This window comes from Schistocerca americana, chromosome 6 (genome assembly GCF_021461395.2).
Source record: "Schistocerca americana isolate TAMUIC-IGC-003095 chromosome 6, iqSchAmer2.1, whole genome shotgun sequence".
Taxonomy (NCBI): Eukaryota; Metazoa; Arthropoda; class Insecta; order Orthoptera; family Acrididae; genus Schistocerca; species Schistocerca americana.
The window spans coordinates 366050103-366069231 of NC_060124.1; the positions used below are offsets into that span (position 1 = coordinate 366050103).

At 40.4% G+C, this 19129-nt stretch overlaps 1 protein-coding gene across 5 annotated transcripts in view; it reads left to right on the forward strand.

Annotated features, from left to right (window-relative positions):
- Positions 1-19129, forward strand: part of LOC124619536 (probable ATP-dependent RNA helicase spindle-E) — a 265425-nt gene that overhangs the window by 120551 nt on the left and 125745 nt on the right. For all 5 annotated transcript variants that reach the window (XM_047146000.1, XM_047145997.1, XM_047146002.1 and 2 more), the window contains exons 14-15: positions 13387-13613; positions 18239-18385. In XM_047146000.1, the coding sequence (XP_047001956.1) occupies positions 13387-13613; positions 18239-18385 (374 nt within the window). The remainder of the gene's footprint in view (positions 1-13386; positions 13614-18238; positions 18386-19129) is intronic.

Consider the following 19129-nt stretch of genomic DNA (forward strand, 5'->3'; position numbering starts at 1 on the left):
TGGCGAGTGAGTCTATTACTCTTCACGAGATTTTTCAAGTCTTTTTTGTGCATGAGAAAGAGGTTACGATGGAAGAGTGTCATGATGCAGTTGCACTTTTAATACTTATAGTTCGTGTTGGATAAGAGAGTGGATGAGGCAGTAGGATGATTTTGGAACATGTAAGAATCTAATTATATAGCTTATGACGGAAGATCCGCAACAGCATCAAAATTTTACAAGAATGACAGGTGATGGGAGGTGGAAGAAAGACTCCTTATAATTGCACCTGAATTTGCCAAGCAAGGCACTATTATGCATACATTCATTGGTGTTAAAGATAGGCTGCTTGTAACACTTAAGACTTTTACCACCACTTATGTTTATTCTCTCTAATATTTGGTAAAGTAAAAAGTATGATGAAATAACATTATACCAGGTTGCATCTTGATACCAAAGCTCATTTAGAAGCCAAGTTTGGCAGATATCTGATAAGTGAAGCATTTCCAGACATGCACTTATGTAAATGTTTTTACTTGTATTGACTTCAGCAATCCCTCATAAATTCTGCTCTTCAAAACATAGTATAATCATATAGTCAATAAATACTGTGCCATAAAAAAGTGTAGATGCAGGTATGGTACATGAAGTTAAATGGCAATTTTCTGAGTCCCAAAATGATTATTTTCAAACATAAATTCACCTGTTTCTCTATGTTAAGTAATCCATGTTATAAAACTACTTTGCTTGATTCCTTAAATTATGGATATTCTGGTAAATTTCTGTGTAGGTATTAAAAACTGTAGCCATTTCAGCCAGCAATCTTCACTTCTTATCTCAGTTTCTGTAACCCAGTAACTGTACATTCCATAATGCTGGCCTGACCTTGTACAAATTAAATGCACAACTTCATACTGAGTCCACTTCCTGGCAGCTTACTTCATCACTTTTGTTCGCTGACACATCACTGATATCCATTTCACTGTGTGTTCCACTGCAACAGATGTCTCAGCTGTCCTGACAGTGTTGGTACATATGTTGTCATATTTCTTGTGTTTTCATGTGTTCATGTCTTAAGAACTGCATGATACATTTGAAATCACAAGTTGTACTCACAGTTAAAAATTTGTCCATGCTGACAGATAAACCCACGTCACAGAAGACAAGCAAATATTAAAAATGATCTGCCTTCAATAAAACTAATTTTCAAAGTGGTTATTACTGAATAAAGATGAATGAGTCATGTAGTATGATTCAACAGCCATCTACTGTGCTGCCATAGTAACAACACTTACTTGCAAGCCCACTAGCTCACACGTTGTATCTTAACTCAGAAATTTAACAATTGTTATGTTCATTCCTGGATTTTCCATTGTTTTATTATTTTTGTGAAACCCTGCTGTAAGCTCACATGGCACTGGCGGACATGACACACAGTTTCAAAATCCCTGATTTAGAGAAACCCTTCCTAGTCATCCAGAATCCCAAACCCGACACCTAGTTGAAGTTTGATGACATTTTCATGATTTTAACTGGGGGTTAGAACACTCTATCCACATTCCTCCAGAACTTCAACACCTTCTTCTCTGTTCACTTCACATGATCCTTCTCAGTCCAGCAAACTACCTTCCCAATGTCAACCTCCGCCTCACAGACAACTCCACCAGTACCTCTGTCCACATAAACCCAGTCATCACCCACAGTGCCTCCATTTTAACAGCTGCTACCCATCCCACACAAAAAAATTTCTTCCACGAAGCCTAGCCACTGAGGTCATCATATTTGCGGTGATGAACAGTCCCTCACCAAACATGCCATTACACTCTCAATCATGTCCAGAAACAGACCTCCCCAGTTACCTCCATCCCCCACGTGCCCATTGTCCAGTCACAAAGGAGTACTCTTGTTGTGACTCTGCACCATCCAGGAGTGGAGGAAATGAATCACATTCTCTGCCAGGGTTTTGACTACTTGCCATCGTGCCCTCAAATGGAAATATCGTCCTGACTATTCTCGCCACCTCTCCCACAATGGTATTCTGCTGCCTACCCAACTTCTACAATATCCTTATCCACACCTGTCCCATACGTACTAGTATGCTGTCTTGACTGAGGTGCAACCACTGGCTCCTTTCTGCATGGTCATGACAACTAACATGCTGCCCGGCCAGATAAAAGACAATCACCAGACGACGGCATGGATATAGCTGGACCACCCAGTTGCTGAGCATGCCAGCCAACGTGATGTGCTTCACTTTAATAGTTGCTTCACATCCTGTGCTATCTGGATCTACCCACCAGCAACATTTTTTCTGAAAGAGATAGGTGGGCACTCTCACTGCAACATCACCTTTGTTCCCATAACTCCCTTGCCTCAACCTTTGTTAGTCCCCGCTCTTCACTTTTTTTCCCCAACACAGCATCCCGATGTGGCACCTAGCAGCCCTGTTATGTCCCCACCATGTCCCTGTACACTCCCAAAGGCAGTCCTCGCATCTCCCCCAAGGTACCCTACTATCGCTCCTTCACCTTGCCCCATGCCACTTCTGTAACCTAACTATCCTTCCCAGCAAAGATTGCTGTTCACCTCAGACACAGTCACGGGTGGCCCTTAGGTCCATGGACAACAGTGGCCATGTATGTGTGAGCTGTCCGTGTGTGTGTTTTGCCTGTCTGCTGTTCTTTATCTGCTGTATATGGTGAGTAGCAATCTATCCAGATATTAAATACCAGGTTTTCCATAGTTTTATTTTCTGGAAAGCTTATTTGTTAAAATTAGATTAAGTCTAGTCAAAAATACAGGGTGTACATAAAGCCTGGGAACACTTTCAATTATTTATTGCACAAGGACCAAACTGCTTACAGATATAATACATATGTCATTTTGAAGAGAAACCCTGAAAGTTTTTTTGCCATGTATACCGCCACAGCACAGTTTGGTAATTTGCCGATAGTCAGTGCTAGGTGCAAACATGCCGATTTCATGTGTGGAACAAGCTTTCTGTTTGTTGGAGCTCGACAAAAACAAGTGTGCTATAGCTGTTCAATGGATGTTTAGAACCAAGTACGATACAAAGCCACCAACAAGAAAGGCCATTTACCACTGGCACAACAAATTCATTATGACAGGTTGCTTGTGCCCGACAAAGAGAAGCGGACGTCCCAGTGTGAGTGAACTGAATGTGGAGCGGGTACAAGAGCCATTCATAAGGTGTCCAAAGAAATCGGCGCATCGTGCATCCATTGAACTCGAAATGGCTCCAATGACAGTGTGGAAAGTCCTGCGACAGAAGCTGTCTATGAAACTATTCAAATTGGAGCTAGTGCAGAAGCTCGATGATGATGACAAGCATTTTGAGTTTTGTTCGCGCTTGCAACAGTTGAATGAGGGATGGGGATGGCATTGTTGATTGCTTAATTTTTGGCGACAAAGTCCTTTTTCACACTAATGGGAAAGTGAACAGGCATAATTGTCGAATCTGGGGTACAAAGCATCCACAGGAATGCATTGACTTTGAGCGTGATTCCCCAAAGATAAATGTTTTTATGCCTTGTCGCGTTGAAATCTGTAAGGGCCATTCTTCTTCGCTGAGAGCACTGTCACTGGATATTCGTAATTGGACATGTTACAGCAATGCCAATGCCTCAAATGCAATCGGACTGTCTGTTATTTTTCAGCAGGATGGGGCTCTACCCCATTTTCATCGTGAAGTTCATGGATACCTGAACACGGAGCTGCCACATCGATAGATCGGCCGTGCTACAGAAGGGGATGCTGTTCCATGAAATGGCCCCCCTGATCACCAGATCTCACTCCGTGTGACTTTTTTTCTGTGGGGACACATTAAAGATTTGGTGTACGTACTGCCTCTACCATGTGATGTAGCAGAGCTCTGGGAGAGAATACGGAAAGCGACTGCCACAGTCGACGATGCCATGCTGGGACGGGTATGGCAAGAATTCGATTACCTTATTAACATCTACCGGGTCACTCACGGTTCTCGTATTGAATGTTTGTAAAAAAAACTTTCAGAGTTTCTCTTCAAATTGCATTATGTATGACATCTGTACAATGTTTAGTTCTTGTGCAATAAATAACTGATAGAGTTCCCAGACTTTATTTACATCCTGTACGTAAACGATTTTCCTGCATTTACGACAGCCTACAAGTTTTTGTCAATTTTCATACCTGTACTGAGGTGACAAAAAGTCGTGAGATACCTCCTAAAATCATATTGGACCTCCTTTTGCCCCGCAGAGTGCAGCATAAGCGGCATGGTCTCAACAAGTTGTTAGAAGGCCCCTGCGGACATATTGAGCCATTCTATTTCTATAGCCATGCATGACTGGCATGAAAGAGTGGCTGGTACAGGATTTTGGTATGAACAGACGACTTGATTATGTCCCATAAATATTTGATGGGATTCACGTTGGGTGATCGTGGTGGCAAATCATTTGCTCAAATTATCCAGAATGTTCTTCAGATGAATTGTGAACATTTGTGGCCTTGTGGTGTCATGCATTGTCGTCCATAAAAATTCCATTATTGTTTGAGAATGTGAAATCTGTGAATGGCTGCAAATGGTCTCATGTGGTTCAACTAGAACAGAGGACCCAGTCCATTCCATGTAAACACAACTCACACCATTATGGAGCCACTACCAGCTTGCACAGTGCCTTGTTGCCAACTTGGATCCATGGCTTTGCTGGGTCTCCACCGCACTTGAAACCTACCAACTGAAATCTGGACTCATCTAACCAGGCTATGGGGTTATTTCATCACAACTTTACGGAGCTGTGAGGTACTGTGCAGGATATGCTAATACCACACACATGATAGCACAGGTTTGCTGTTTTTGCCTAGCTCCATCTGTGAGTGGGACGGTAAAGTGAAAGATTAACAATGGTACCGAATACCTTGTGGCATGCCCTGTACTGTAGCCTGCAGAGTATATATGTAAATGGAAAAAGACTGTTCAAACATTCAACTAAAAAATTAAATTAGATCTTCATTCAAGGCAGACTCAAAAATACCAGGTGAAAGGGAAACAAGTTGTGAAACGTTGCCAGTAGAAATTACCCAAAAACTATTAAGGTAGGACTCTGAAATATAGTAGACATTAGAACGGGAAACTATGTCATGGTAAAGATTCTTTATGATTCTTAGATCTTCAGTTAATACTAGAATAAGATTCTGTTTTCAACACTTAAGAATACATATGGCAACTGTACCTTTGTACTATATTCCCATTATGCATATAACTTTTATTTAGAAAACAGAAGTTAATAGGATAGGTGCAAATGATATTTGTCCATATGAGAAGGGACTTTCAAAATATACTGAACAGTTGTTAATTGAAAATGAGAGAATGAGAAGAAATTCCAAATAGAGTGACAAAGAATTGAAACACATGTTCTCTCTCTCTCTCTCTCTCTCTCTCTCTCTCTCTCTTTCTTTTTCTCTAAGTACAGTTTAATTCTTCCCATTTTACTGTGTTTTTGCTTGCAGTGTTGTGTGCCTCACCTGCCTCTTTTATCGATGTTCTGCCACCACCTGTCACATATATAACAATCAGTCTTCTCATTTCATTACCCACTATATACTACCAAACATTTTCTTCCCGCTTTTTGCTTTTAATTTTGTTTTTGATTAATTTTTGCTGTCTTGTAAATGTTTCAACTTACTCGTGTATTTCTGTTTTCATAAACTACAAGGATTGGAACCTCAATAGTGGCAACTATTTATTTAAAATCTATATCAAATAGATACACGTTTCCAAGTTACATGGTGCTTCGGAGTAGTCACCAGGATTATGTACAACTCATTGCCCTTGATGTGGAAGTCATAGGATCCTTAGCAGTAACAGTTTTGTTGATGATTAGTGTAGTGCCATTTATTGCCCAATGAATCTCTGCTACTTCCTTCAGTTTAGGAATCAAATTGAGGTGACAAAAGTCTTAAGTCTGGGAGCATGGTGGGTAGTGGGAGGTACAGCATTTCCCAGCCCCGTCGAGGCAACAAATCCGTCATAACTTGTGCCATGTGCACCTGAGCATTGTCCTGTAAAAATGATGGGCAGGTCCTGCAGAAAGCTTCCCTGCTTCTTTCTCTAAGCTGGTTGCAGCCTGCATTCCAAAAATGAACAGCTTAGAGAAAGAAGTGGGAACACTTTCTGTAGGACCCACCCATCATTTTGCAGGTGAACATGTGAGTGCATGTGGCACAAGTTGTGACTGATTTGTTCAGTCTGTGGGACTGGGAAATGCTGTACCACCTGCCACACTCCCTGGGCTTAAGCCCTTGTGACTTCAGTTCGATTCCTAAATTGAAGGAAGCACTTCATGACATTTGATTCAGAACTATCACAGAGAATAGTTGGGCAATAGACCACTCCATTCCAACTGTCAACACAACTGGTGCTGCTAAGGATCCTATGACTTCCACATTACTGGTGATGGATTGTACACAATGGTGGTGACTACTCTGAACTACAGTCAGACTTTGAAACATGTATCTATTTTGTATAAATTGAGAATAAATAATTGCCATTATTGAAGTTCCAACCCTTCTATGTACAAAAATTCAAATGGTATTCAACTTCCTACTGGAACAATGTCTGCCATGTGAATCAAGTGAATTTTTCACCTAATTCTGTAAGAAAAGTACCTGCACTTAAAAACATTAAATTCATGTATTTTAATTATTTTGTATCAGTATTAGTTGTGGTCTGGATGTTGTAATATGGGATAAAATACACTGTTAGCTATTAAAATTGCAACACCATGAAGACGGCATGCAGTAAACATCTAATTGATATCAAGTGTACTAGATTCTATGGTATGCAGATGATTATAATTTCAGCATAGCTACACAAATTAGGTAAGAGTGATGCTTCTACAGTCTGTATGTAGGGATAGACGATGCAACAGATTTCTTGTTAGAAATGTTGGAAAGTTGTTTGTTTGTTAGTAAATTGTGTTAAGCCTTAGGTAAGTAGGAGAAATTTCTGCCAGCATGTGTCAGAATTCAACAGTGATTGGGTTGTGGCCCCCTGAAGACTGCTGTTCATTGTTCTGTGATATGGCTGTTTACATTGGTCAGGCCCCCACAACTGTAATGCAGATATGAAATCAATGAGTTTATGAGGGCTGTACTCAACACTTTGCGGAATCTAAGTGGCCCCATGTGATAAGCACCTAATAGGATGCACAGGATTATTCCCAGTAAAGGCACAGATATTTTGGTGGATCGTAAGATGATCATTTATTCATATTTGGTACATGGATACTTATGTGTTTTACCATTAAAACTATCAAACAGCACTGTCCTAACTCTAAATTGTCATTGCTTCCCTAGGCATGGTAGCAAAGAGAAATTGAGGAGAACGCCAAGCCAGATTTCATTTGTCTGTTTCATATGGTCCAGCACCGTTGTAATGGTACAATTTGCTGGTATTATTTGTTAAGGCTGGTGGCTGTATCCAATCTTCAAGGTCTCCATGACATTATCTTTCAAGAAGACAACCTATTCGTATACGGAGGATGTTTAATTGTTGTTCTTTGCATCGTGTTGTCCACATCTTTTACCCACTGGTAACATCCGGTATTTGTTACTAAGACATTTACATACCATCACTCACCAGCTACTGCAGTTGATCAACTTAAGTATTGATGTTTGTGTATCTGCCATCCAAGCTCCATTTGGTCAGTGCCCAGTTGTGTTAGAGCCACTGTTGATGCCAGAGTGGCAGCTCTTTGCACTAAATACCTTATATAACCCAAATCATTTACTGAAGGGACAATGAGTGCCTTCATAGAAAAATGTTAGTGGCTGCGTACGGAACTGTGATCGTACCCAGGCATACACCTCTTCGTCTGAAGCAAATCGAAGGCCATGAATGTGTGTCTTCTTCAGGGCTCCAAAAATGTGTAAGTCTCATAGGGAGAAATTGGGACTGTATGGAGGATGTGTAACGGCTTCCCTGTGAAACTTCTCCAGCCAAGTTGAAATAACCATGGCAACATGTGGGTAGGCATTATCTTGCAGTGGAATGATACCATCTATCAATATTTAGGGTGTTTGGACTCGATGGTACATTTTAGTTTTTGCGAAGTGTCCATGTACCCCTGTGCATTAATTGTGGTGCTGTACTCCAGAAAGTCAATGAGCAGCAGGCCCTGCAATCAAAGAAAAGATCATCATGATTTTCCTGGAGCTGGCATGCACAGGTTTGGGTTTTTTCTGTGTGTGTGTGTGTGTGTGTGGGGGGGGGGGGGGGGTTTGAATACTTGTGCTTCCAATTTTGGCTCTGGCACCTGCTCTCCAGCTCAAAATGACGACGCCATGTTTCAGCTCCCATGACAACACGGGGAGGAGATGATATTCTTCATCATGATACCCTTTCAGATGCTGCAGTTTTGAGAGATTCTGTCCCACTTCTGCTCCTCCGCCATGTTCTGGGGAACCCATGTCCAAAGATTTTCCAGAACTTTAGTTGCTCTGTCGTGATGGTGTGAGCAGTACTATGATTGATACCCAAGATGAGCTGAATGACTTCCACCATCCAACATTGGTCATTTCTGCTGGCAGTATTCACCACAGAAGGGGTAATGACACACTGAGCCTGTTCTGGCCGACTGCAAACTTTCAATTAAATATGACCTCGAAATCGTTTATTCCATGCAAACACAAGTGCACATGGTATACTGTATTTGCCACACGCAGCAGACATTCGGGAATGAATTTCACTTCCTGTCACTTCTTCCACAGTTAAGAACCTTACTATACCTTGCTTTTCCTCTTTCTCGGCATCCATAGTGAATTTGGATGCGCAAACAACTTGCCGACCTCACATCGAGCACGTTGAACAGGCAGATGGCACATGGTTCCCAATACAGGACACTTCTGTACATACATTTACCTGCATTACCAACATCCATGCCCTGCTCATCATATAGTCTATTTTTCATTTGATTGCTTCTTATAATTTTATCTAGTATTCTTCCTACCTTGTGGAAGCGACAAAAAAAGTATGGAAAATTTAAAGGAACATGAAATCTCCAAGATTCATGTTTTACTGAAGCTTGAAACCTAATGTGGACTTCAATGTGAGATTCTTTTAATAGCTTCCACAACAAAATTGTGTGTTGAAATGTAACAGAAAATCCAAAGCAATTCTGCTCTAATTGCATGATACCAACAGTAATGTTATCAAAGGCAGAATCATTAAAGCAGAGTTGTTACACACAGTTTTCTGAAATTCCTTTGCCAAAGAAGACGAAGTAAATGTTCCAGAATTCTGTCAAGAACAGCTAACTCATAAGTAAATATCACTAGTGTAGTGAAGCAGCTTAAATCAATTAATAAAGGGAAGTCTTCCAGTCCAGTTCAATTCCTTTTGGAGTGTACTGATACAATAGCCATGTACTTGACAATCGTATACAACTGCTTGCTCACTAAAAGATCCATACTAAATGAATGGAAAGTTGTACAGGTCCCACTAGTTCTATAAGAGGAAATGGAATAGTCCGGTGAATTACATACCCATATCAGTTTGCTGTAAAATTTTGGAATATATTCTGTGTTCAAACATAATGAATTAACTTTGAAGGTACTTTGATCTGTTCACACTTAATCAGTATGGTTTCAGAAAATATCATCCTTGTAGAACACAACTAACTTGCATAGGGGAAAGAGTGTTGTGGATATGATAAGTGAGTTGGGTGGCTATCGACAGGGGAGCTTAACCTGATTCCATACTTCTAGATTTCCGGAAGGTGTTTGACCCCATTCCTCACAACACACTTCTAATTAAATTACATGCCTATGGAGTATCACTTTAGTTGTGCAACTGCATTCATGTTTTCCTGTTGGAAAGATCACAGCATGTAGTAATCAGCAGAAAATCATGGAGTAAAACAGAAGCAATATATTGCGTTCTCCAAGGAAAAGTTATAGAACATCTACTGTTCCTAATCTATATAAAGTATTTAGGAGACAATCTGAGCAGCTGTCTTAGAGTGTTTACAGATGTTTCTGTCACTTACGTCTTGTAAAGTCATTAGAAGTTCAAAAACCAATTGCAAAATGTCTTAGATGTGATATCTGTATGGTGCAAAATGTGTAGTTGTTTCTTGAATGAGGAAAAGAGTGAGGACATCCGCATAGCACAAAAAGATATCCATTAAATTTCGGTTACATGATAAATCACTCAATTTTTGAGGCTGTCAATCCAACTAAATACTTAGGAATTACAAATAACTTCAGTTGGAATGATCACATAGCTAATGTTGGGGGAAGGCAGATCAAAGACTGTGTTTTGTTGGCAGAACACTTAGAAGACACAATAGGTCTAGTAAAGAGACTGCATACACTATGCTTGTCCATCTCCTGCTAGAGTACTGCTGTGAAGTATGGGATCCTTATCAGACAGAATTTATGGGGGGGGGGGGATGATGATGACAGTGTAAAAGTACAAAGAAGGAAAGCTCATTTTGTATTAATGGGAAATGTAGGAGGGAGTGTCGCAGATATGGTAAGTGAGTTGGGCAATCATTAAAACAAAGGCATTTTTCATTTTGACAAGTTCTTTGCAAGCAATATCAATCACCAAATTTCTCCTCTGAATGTGAAAACATTTTACGGTTTCCATCCTATGTATAGAGAAGTGGTCATCATAATAAAATAAGAGAAATCAGAGCTAGTACAGAAAGATTTGAGTTATTTGTCCCACACACTTTAGAGATTGGAACAGTAGAGAAATAGTCTGAAGGTGACTCAAAGAACCCGCTGCCTTGCAGTTAAGTGTGAATTGCAGAGTAGTTATATATATATCTAAAAACAAAGATGATGTGACTTAACAACCGAAAGCGCTGGCAGGTCGATAGACACACAAACAAACACAAACATACACACAAAATTCAAGCTTTCGCATCCAATGGTTGCTTCATCAGGAAAGAGGGAAGGAGAGGGAAAGACGAAAGGATGTGGGTTTTAAGGGAGAGGGTAAGGAGTCATTCCAATCCTGGGAGCAGAAAGACTTACCTTAGGGGAAAGAAAGGACAGGTATACACTCGCACACACACCCATATCCAACCGCACATACACAGACACAAGCAGACATTTGTAAAGGCAAAGAGTTTCGGCAGAGATGTCAGTCGAGGCAGAAGTACAGAGGCAAAGATGTTGTTGAAAGACAGGTGAGGTATGAGCGGCGGCAACTTGAAATTAGCGGAGGTTGAGGCCTGGCGGATAACGAGAAGAGAGGATATACTGAAGGGCAAGTTCCCATCTCCGGAGTTCTGACAGGTTGGTGTTAGTGGGAAATGTCCAGATAACCTGGACTGTGTAACACTGTGCCAAGATGTGCTGGCCGTGCACCAAGGCATGTTTAGCCACCGGGTGATCCTCCTCACCAACAAACACTGTCTGCCTGTCTCCATTCATGCGAATGGACAGTTTGTTCCTGGTCATTCCCACATAGACAGCTTCACAGTGTGGGTGCTTTCACACGCGGCTCTGTCTTTGATCGTGTACACCTTCCGGGTTACAGGACTGGAGTAGGTGGTGGTGGGAGGGTGCATGGGACAGGTTTTACACCGGGGGCGGTTACAATGGTAGGAGCCAGAGGGTAGGGAAGGTGATTTGGGGATTTCATAAGGATGAACTAATAGGTTACGAAGGTTAGGTGGACAGCGGAAAGACACTCGTGGTGGAGTGGGGAGGATTTCATGAAGGATGGATCTCATTTCAGGGCAGGATTTGAGGAAGTAGTATTCCTGCTGGAGAGCCACATTCAGAGTCTGATCCAGTCCCAGAAAGTATCCTGTCACAAGTGGGGCACTTTTGTGGTTCTTCTGTGGGAGGTTCTGGGTTTGAGGGGATGAGGAAGTGGCTCTGGTTATTTGCTTCTGTACCAGGTCAGGAGGGTAGTTGCGGGATGCGAAAGCTGTTTTCAGATTGTTGGTGTAATGGTTCAGAGATTCTGGACTGGAGCAGATCCGTTTGCCATGAAGACCTAGGCTGTAGGGAAGGGACCGTTTGATGTGGAATGGGTGGCAGCTGTCATAATGGAGGTACTGTTGCTTGTTGGTGGGTTTGATGTGGACGGACGTGTGAAGCTGGCCATTGGACAGATGGAGGTCAACGTCAAGGAAAGTGGCATGGGATTTGAAGTAGGACCAGGTGAACCTGATGGAACCAAAGGAGTTGAGGTTGGAGAGGAAATTCTGGAGTTCTTCTTCACTGTGAGTCCAGATCATGAAGATGTCATCAATAAATCTGTACCAAACTTTGGGTTGGCAGGCCTGGGTAACCAAGAAGGCTTCCTCTAAGCGACCCATGAATAGGTTGGCGTACGAGGGGGCCATCCTGGTACCCATGGCTGTTCTCTTTAATTGTTGGTATGTCTGGCCTTCAAAAGTGAAGAAGTTGTGGGTCAGGATGAAGTAGTTATATAGATGTATATGTAGATAATGTATATACATGACAAGCAAAATTTTAACAACATAAGGAAAAGGGTAGATTGCTATTCACTGTAACAACTGTAAGTTGCTGACGTGCCCAATGAAAAGATGATTAAGATTTAGCTTTTGGCCAAAGCCTTCTTCAGACAACAAAACATATGCACACATTCATTTGCACAAGGTGTGTGTGTGTGTGTGTGTGTGTGTGTGTGTGTGTGTGTGCTTTTCTGAAGAAGGCTTTGGCCAAAAGCTAGATTGTAACAGTCTCTTTTCATTATGCATATCTGCAATTGAGTGCGTCATATTTATGGTGAGTTTGTTACTGATATTCCAAAGTATAGTTTTCATTGTTTGATGAGCAACATTTTACTTGATATCCTTCCAGTTGTTGCAATTTTAATGGGTAGCAGTGTACTTTGACGTGTCTCTCCCCTTTTATCTGCGCCACACATAGAGTTTTTATCTAATTATTCATTTGTTTCTTACTGTGAATGTTAACCAAATTGTTATGCAAAGTGTTGTGAATTTGAAGTATGTTTCTAGGACAGTGCTGTGGTAATTTGTAGAAATAATTTAGGAGTAAAGGAGACCACACTCCAAATAGCAGTAGCGTGAGTCGTCGGCTGGCACACATGAGAGAGAGAGAGAGAGAGAGAGAGAGAGAGAAAATTTGTTAGCTATGAGAATATATCCTTTGTTGAGCTTCACCCCCCCCCTCCCCCCCCCCTCCTCCTCTCTCCCCGTACATTGCGTGCAGCACAAGCACAATGTAGAATGTAGGGGCACAAATGTGTGTGTGCCACTCAACAACTCAACATTTTTGCTATTCAGTGAGTGGCCTCCTTTATTCCTAAATTAATAACATTCTGCCAGAACTTTCCTAATAATTTATACTGCTGTGATAGTTTTGGGAATCATTCATTGTTCTTTCCTCTTACTGTAGATAGTCATGGCTGGAGCGTTCTATCCCAACTACTTTGTGCGCAGTGCCCAAGGGGGACAAGTAGATGAACGTGAAGCTGTTAAAGAGTTGGCTGGACACAATCCCTACAATTCAGTTTTTCTTCAAGGCATGCCCATGAATCAACCTGGTATTTTGTATGTACGAAGCATCAAAGAAGCACTGAAAACATGTGCAAAGGACATGAAGGTGTCTTTTGATGGGTCGACGTGAGTAAGATAATATTTCTGTGGTTAATAATTCATCATTTTTAAAGAAATTTAATGAAGAGATTAATAACAAGAGTAAGGTTGTGTTTAGAACCATATTATTTATGAATTCTTATGTTTCACTCATAGAAGTCTAGTCATTTTGTGTTTGTACCTTATGTGATGGGGAAGCTAAAAATTTAATATATTTATTGACATAAAATGCAGTGATTGTGATAGTGGAGACAGTAAGGTTCTCCTATTGCACCAGAGATGCGTTACAAGCAACAAATGACACTTAGCAGTACAAGACATAATCCAAGTTTTAGCTAAGGTATGTTATTCATCCCAACTTGAAAGAACTGTAGGACTCAGGCATGTGCCATTCTTTTTTGCCTTGGAATGATTGTTATGATATTCTGATATGTAATAAGAAATGTCAACAAATTAGTCAAGAAGAGATCTGTTGTAAAGTTTGAGTGACATCCAGTGGCACTTGGTTACCTAGCAGGGTATCATTTGTGCAGATGGAAGAGAGTGTACAGTTTGTGAGACTCCAGTCACTCCTGTTTCATTTATGTTGCTGTTTCCTTTGTTTCACATTTATGACATTCTTCCCACTGGTCCTACTTCCTCATAGATATTTTTGGTATTTCCTTTCTATACCTCTCTGTATGTGTGTCCACATCTCTCTGCATCTTTGCTTGCTGAGCAGTTTCCCTCTCCCATTTCACAAATTTGTCTTCTCACAAACATGTTCATTCCTTTCTACTTACTATCTGATCCAGTACACACTACTTTGTATTCCAGTCACTGTGACATTTTAATGTAACTATTTTGAGACAATCAGTGAATGTACAAAATGTTTAGATGTAACTAACAAAAATAATGAAAAGTCTTCATGTAACAGTTATTAGTTACTGGGAAAGAAACAAGAGTGGCGCCATTACAAGTGTAATAATGTGTGGTCAAGATTGAGGCATGGCCATATGTAACTGAAGCAACTGGAACTGTTTCAGTGAAAAATAATCAGTATTCGTAAAGTGCTGAACAATACAGAGGTCAAATAATGAATGAAAGACCACCAAGGAAGAAGCTTTATATCTTGAAACCTCTATTGTTCAAGGACAAGATGTAAAAACATCAGCCTGGCAGTGAGTGGCCATGTTATTAATAAAAAATGCAATTTGTAATGTAATCTTCTTTTAGGTCAACGTATTTCATCCAGTGTTGTTCTAGTGAATAGCTTCAATTCCTTAAATGTGTATGATGCCGCTTTCCTGAAGTTGGAATTGTATTTTGAGAGTGGTGATTATTTATGGTTGATACAGCACGTCTTTTAGCAACATGTGCCAAATCATTTAAATACAAATTTTTATAAATTGTTGGTTGATGGCTCAGTTCTGTTGACAATAGAAGGATATTATCTGTTTGTGGCATTAGATGGTTATGCCTGTTGCAGTATAATTAATTGATGAGCTGTTATTCAGTTATAATTATAGTTTGGTCCAAGATCGTGTAATTTCTCAAGTGAGTTTGGGTTCATTCTAACACTAAGATTTATACGTCTGAAAAAAATCTGAAATGTGCTGTTCACTTATTTCTATGTGTGTGTAGTTTCCACCACTTTCTACTATTAAATCATGCTCTCATTTTATTTTGCACATGGCTCTTACTGCTTTTATTAATATTCCTACAAGTGACTAAAAACTTCACTCCATGTGCAAATATTAGTCTAAAGCTACTGATATTGACATGGTGCACCGTTTCGAGTGTTGAATTTTACTGTTTATGGTATCTGTGGATGGTTTCCTGTTCACTGTTTCATTCACTGATAACAGAGTTGCACAGGGGGTCTACTTTATAGAGTTCATTTGTGTGCAAAAAGATCATGTGGTTAGTATTAGGTACTGTGGCTTTCAGAGCATAATGCAGATCTTGAATTAATAGTAAATGGACAGTTAGTAAAAAAGCAACTACATGCTTATAACTATTCAGTCCATGGAGGAATTATTTGTGCAATGGCAAGTCCATTGTATGTGTTGAAAACAAAACTTATTTATAATTGAAAACAAGACTTAATAATAACCTATTTCTACATCTATACTCTGCAAGCTATCATATGTACACTATATGATCAAAAGTATCCGGACACCCCCCCCCCCCCCCCCAAAACATGCGTCTTTCATATTAGATGCATTGTGCATGCCAGGTACTCCATTTCAGCGACCTCAGTAGTCATTAGACATCGTGAGAGAGCAGAATGGGGCACTCCGCGGAACTCACAGACTTCGAATGTGGTCATGCGATTGGGTGTCACTTGCACCATATGTCTGTACACAAGATTTCCACACTCCTAAACATCCCTAGGTCCACTGTTTCTGATGTGACAGTGAAGTGGAAACGTGAACGGACTCATACAGCACAAAAGTGTACAGGCCGACCTTGCCTGTTGACTGACAGAGACCCTGACGGTTGAAGAGGGTTGTAATGTGTAATAGGCAGACATCTATCCAGACCATCACACAGGAATTCCAAACTGCATCAGGATCCACTGCAAGTACTATGACAGTCAGGTGGGACGTGAGAAAACCTCGATTTTATGGTCGAGCGACTGCTCGTAAGCCACACATCACGTGGGTAAATGGCAAACGACGCCTCACTTGGTGTAAGGAGCATAAACATGGGATGATTGAACAGTGGAAAAACATTATGTGGAGTGACGAATCATGGTACACAATGTGGCGATCTGAAGGTAGGGTGTGGGTATGGCGAATAATGCCCGGTGAACGTCATCTGCCAAGAATATGTAATGCCAACAGTAAAATTCGGAGGTGATGGTGTTATGGTGTGGTCATGTTTTTCATGGAGGGGGCTTGTACACCTTGTTGTTTTGCATGGCGCTATCACAGCGCAGGCCTAAATTTATGTTTTAAGCGCCTTCTTCCTTCCCATTGTTGGAGAGCAATTCGGGGATGGTGATTGCATCTTTCAACACGATTGAGCACCTGTTCATAATGCGTGATCTGTGGTGGAGTGGTTACACGACAACAACATCCCTGTAATGGACTGGCCTGCACAGAGCCCTGACCTGAATCCTATAGAACACCTTTGGGATGTTTTGGGACGTATCATGCCAGGCCTCACCGACTGACTACAATACCTCTCCTCACCACAGCACTCTGTGAAGAATGGGCTGCCATTCTCCAAGAAACCTTCCAGCACCTGATTGAACGTATGCCTGCAAGAAACGAAGCTGTCATCAAGGCTAAGGGTGGGCCAACACAATATTGAATTCCAGCATTACCGATGGAGGGCGCCACAAACTTGTAAGTCGTTTTCAGCCAGGTGTTTAGATACTTTTGATCACATAGTGTATGTGGCAAAGGGCATACAACTACCTGTGTTATACCTTCCCCTCCCCTGTACATTTGCTGTTTGTAGTGGGTGCGTGGGAAAAGAGACTGTTGCTATCACTGCCTAAGAATAAAAAATTCTGTAATTTTAGCATTGTTGTCGTCACACGAGATGTGTGTCAAATCAAACAGCAGGTTTCTATAGTCTCTTGGAAAGTGGACCCTCAGAATTTTGTGACTAAGGTGTTCCATAGTGCACAACAGATTTCATAGTGTCGCACACTGCATTTTGTTGAGTGAATGAACATTTGATGAGCATTGTAGCTCTTCATTAAATCTTTTCTCTATCTTCAGTTCATCTAACCCAGTACAAGTCTGAGACAGACAGACCAACAAACAATACTCAGGAAATGGTCGAATAAGGGCTTTGTGAGCAACTGCCTGCTGTTAAATTTTTCAAATGAAGGCGTTAGTGATTGACATACAAAGATTGACCATATTATTTACAGATGTGCTGGGATTGTTGTGAAAGTAAGGAAACTATTTCACATCAACTGATCATGGCTTCTGTCTATTTATGTTATGACTAGTAGAGGTACAGGGTGACCTCCACCACGCGCCATACAGTGGCTTGCAGAGTATGTTTGTGGATGTAGATGTAGATGTAGATGTTGGGAAGACCATCTCTCCAATGAAATAGTTGATGGTTGTCTGTGTGTGTATGGGCGGAAGGAGAGGCTGCTTACAAAAGGTTGTGTCAGTTATGTATCTAAGTGAAATTGTATTTCATATGTTCAGATTCTTTGGTACCAAAATTGTACAAATGCACAAAGTGTCAAAAACTCCAACTGATTTGGCTAACAGTAATGAGCCATGAATGCCATTGGAAGCTTTACATTTTAGATAGTTTTCCATGAAGTAAAAAGTATTACCTATAATTGCCAATCACATGTTGGCCTTCAGGGAATACAAACAATAAAATATAGCACATTAGAAATAACTAAATGAATATTGCAAGTGATTACAGCAGCTGTATTTGGTTCCAGTAACAGAAGCTATAGACAGAATTTTATTTAATAAATATGGGAAATTACATCAAATGCAGACTTCAATATCATCTCTCAAATACTTGCATGTGACAATATAGTCTGCATCAACATTCAGTTGCACTTATATTCACTCTCTAGCCTAAAGTTGACATATTATTATGTGATTCTGAGTGTATGAACTAAAATGACTTCTAGCAGTTTCTAAAAATAATTACATTTGCTGTTTATTTATACTACACAGGAAAGTATATATTGAATTTGGACAAACTTTCAATGAACGGGATGACCGTAACTTGGATGCGACTATACCAGGAAAAGTTTCCATGGCCGTATACAGAGCAGTAAAACTTCGCCAATTAAAAATACCAGTTATACTTAACTTGATGCTGTAAGTACTGCTATTGTAGCATATGATAATGCAAATTTTTTAAATAGATCATGACTTTAATTTTGTCACATTTATGTAATTGCCAGAGCCATATTGCTTTATTGATTGTCTCAGCCACTGAGAAGGAGTGATATGAGACCTTTTTTTTTTTTTTTTTTGCAAGTAATACTTTGTTCGGTCCTTCTTCAATGTGGAGAAAGTGTATTATACCATTTTCAGATGTGTCATATGCCCTGTACACAAATAAAGATTTCATGGGAATTTCCCCATATCGTTAAAGCCCTTCATTGCTAAGTGGTACTTCTGCCGTTGAGCTCATGACACGTTGTGGCCAATACTCTCTCCAGTATTCACTGTTTGAGGAAAACTCTTCTGTGTTCATTTCTTTCTTCTGTCTCATCCATTATTCTTCTGAATTACTGACTCTTAAAATATTGAAAAACTGGGCTAATATCAGTTTGTTTTAAATGTTCTGTAGGGGGAAGAAGAAAGAAAGAAAGAAACTGAATAGTCTATATTCAGATTGTTGTAATTTTTTTTAGTTTACCAGCACTTCAGATGAGGGATGTTTCAAATTTGAAATCCTTGGTGAGGTTCTGGGATGTTATTTGTGTAAAGACTGCCTCGCCTGCGTAATTTTAAATGTAGTGTCTGTAGGTGCTCGGCATTTTAAAAGTCTCAGTGGCAAGAACTGAGATCTCAGTCGAACTAGTATACCCACTTTTTCTAGTATATTAATTATGT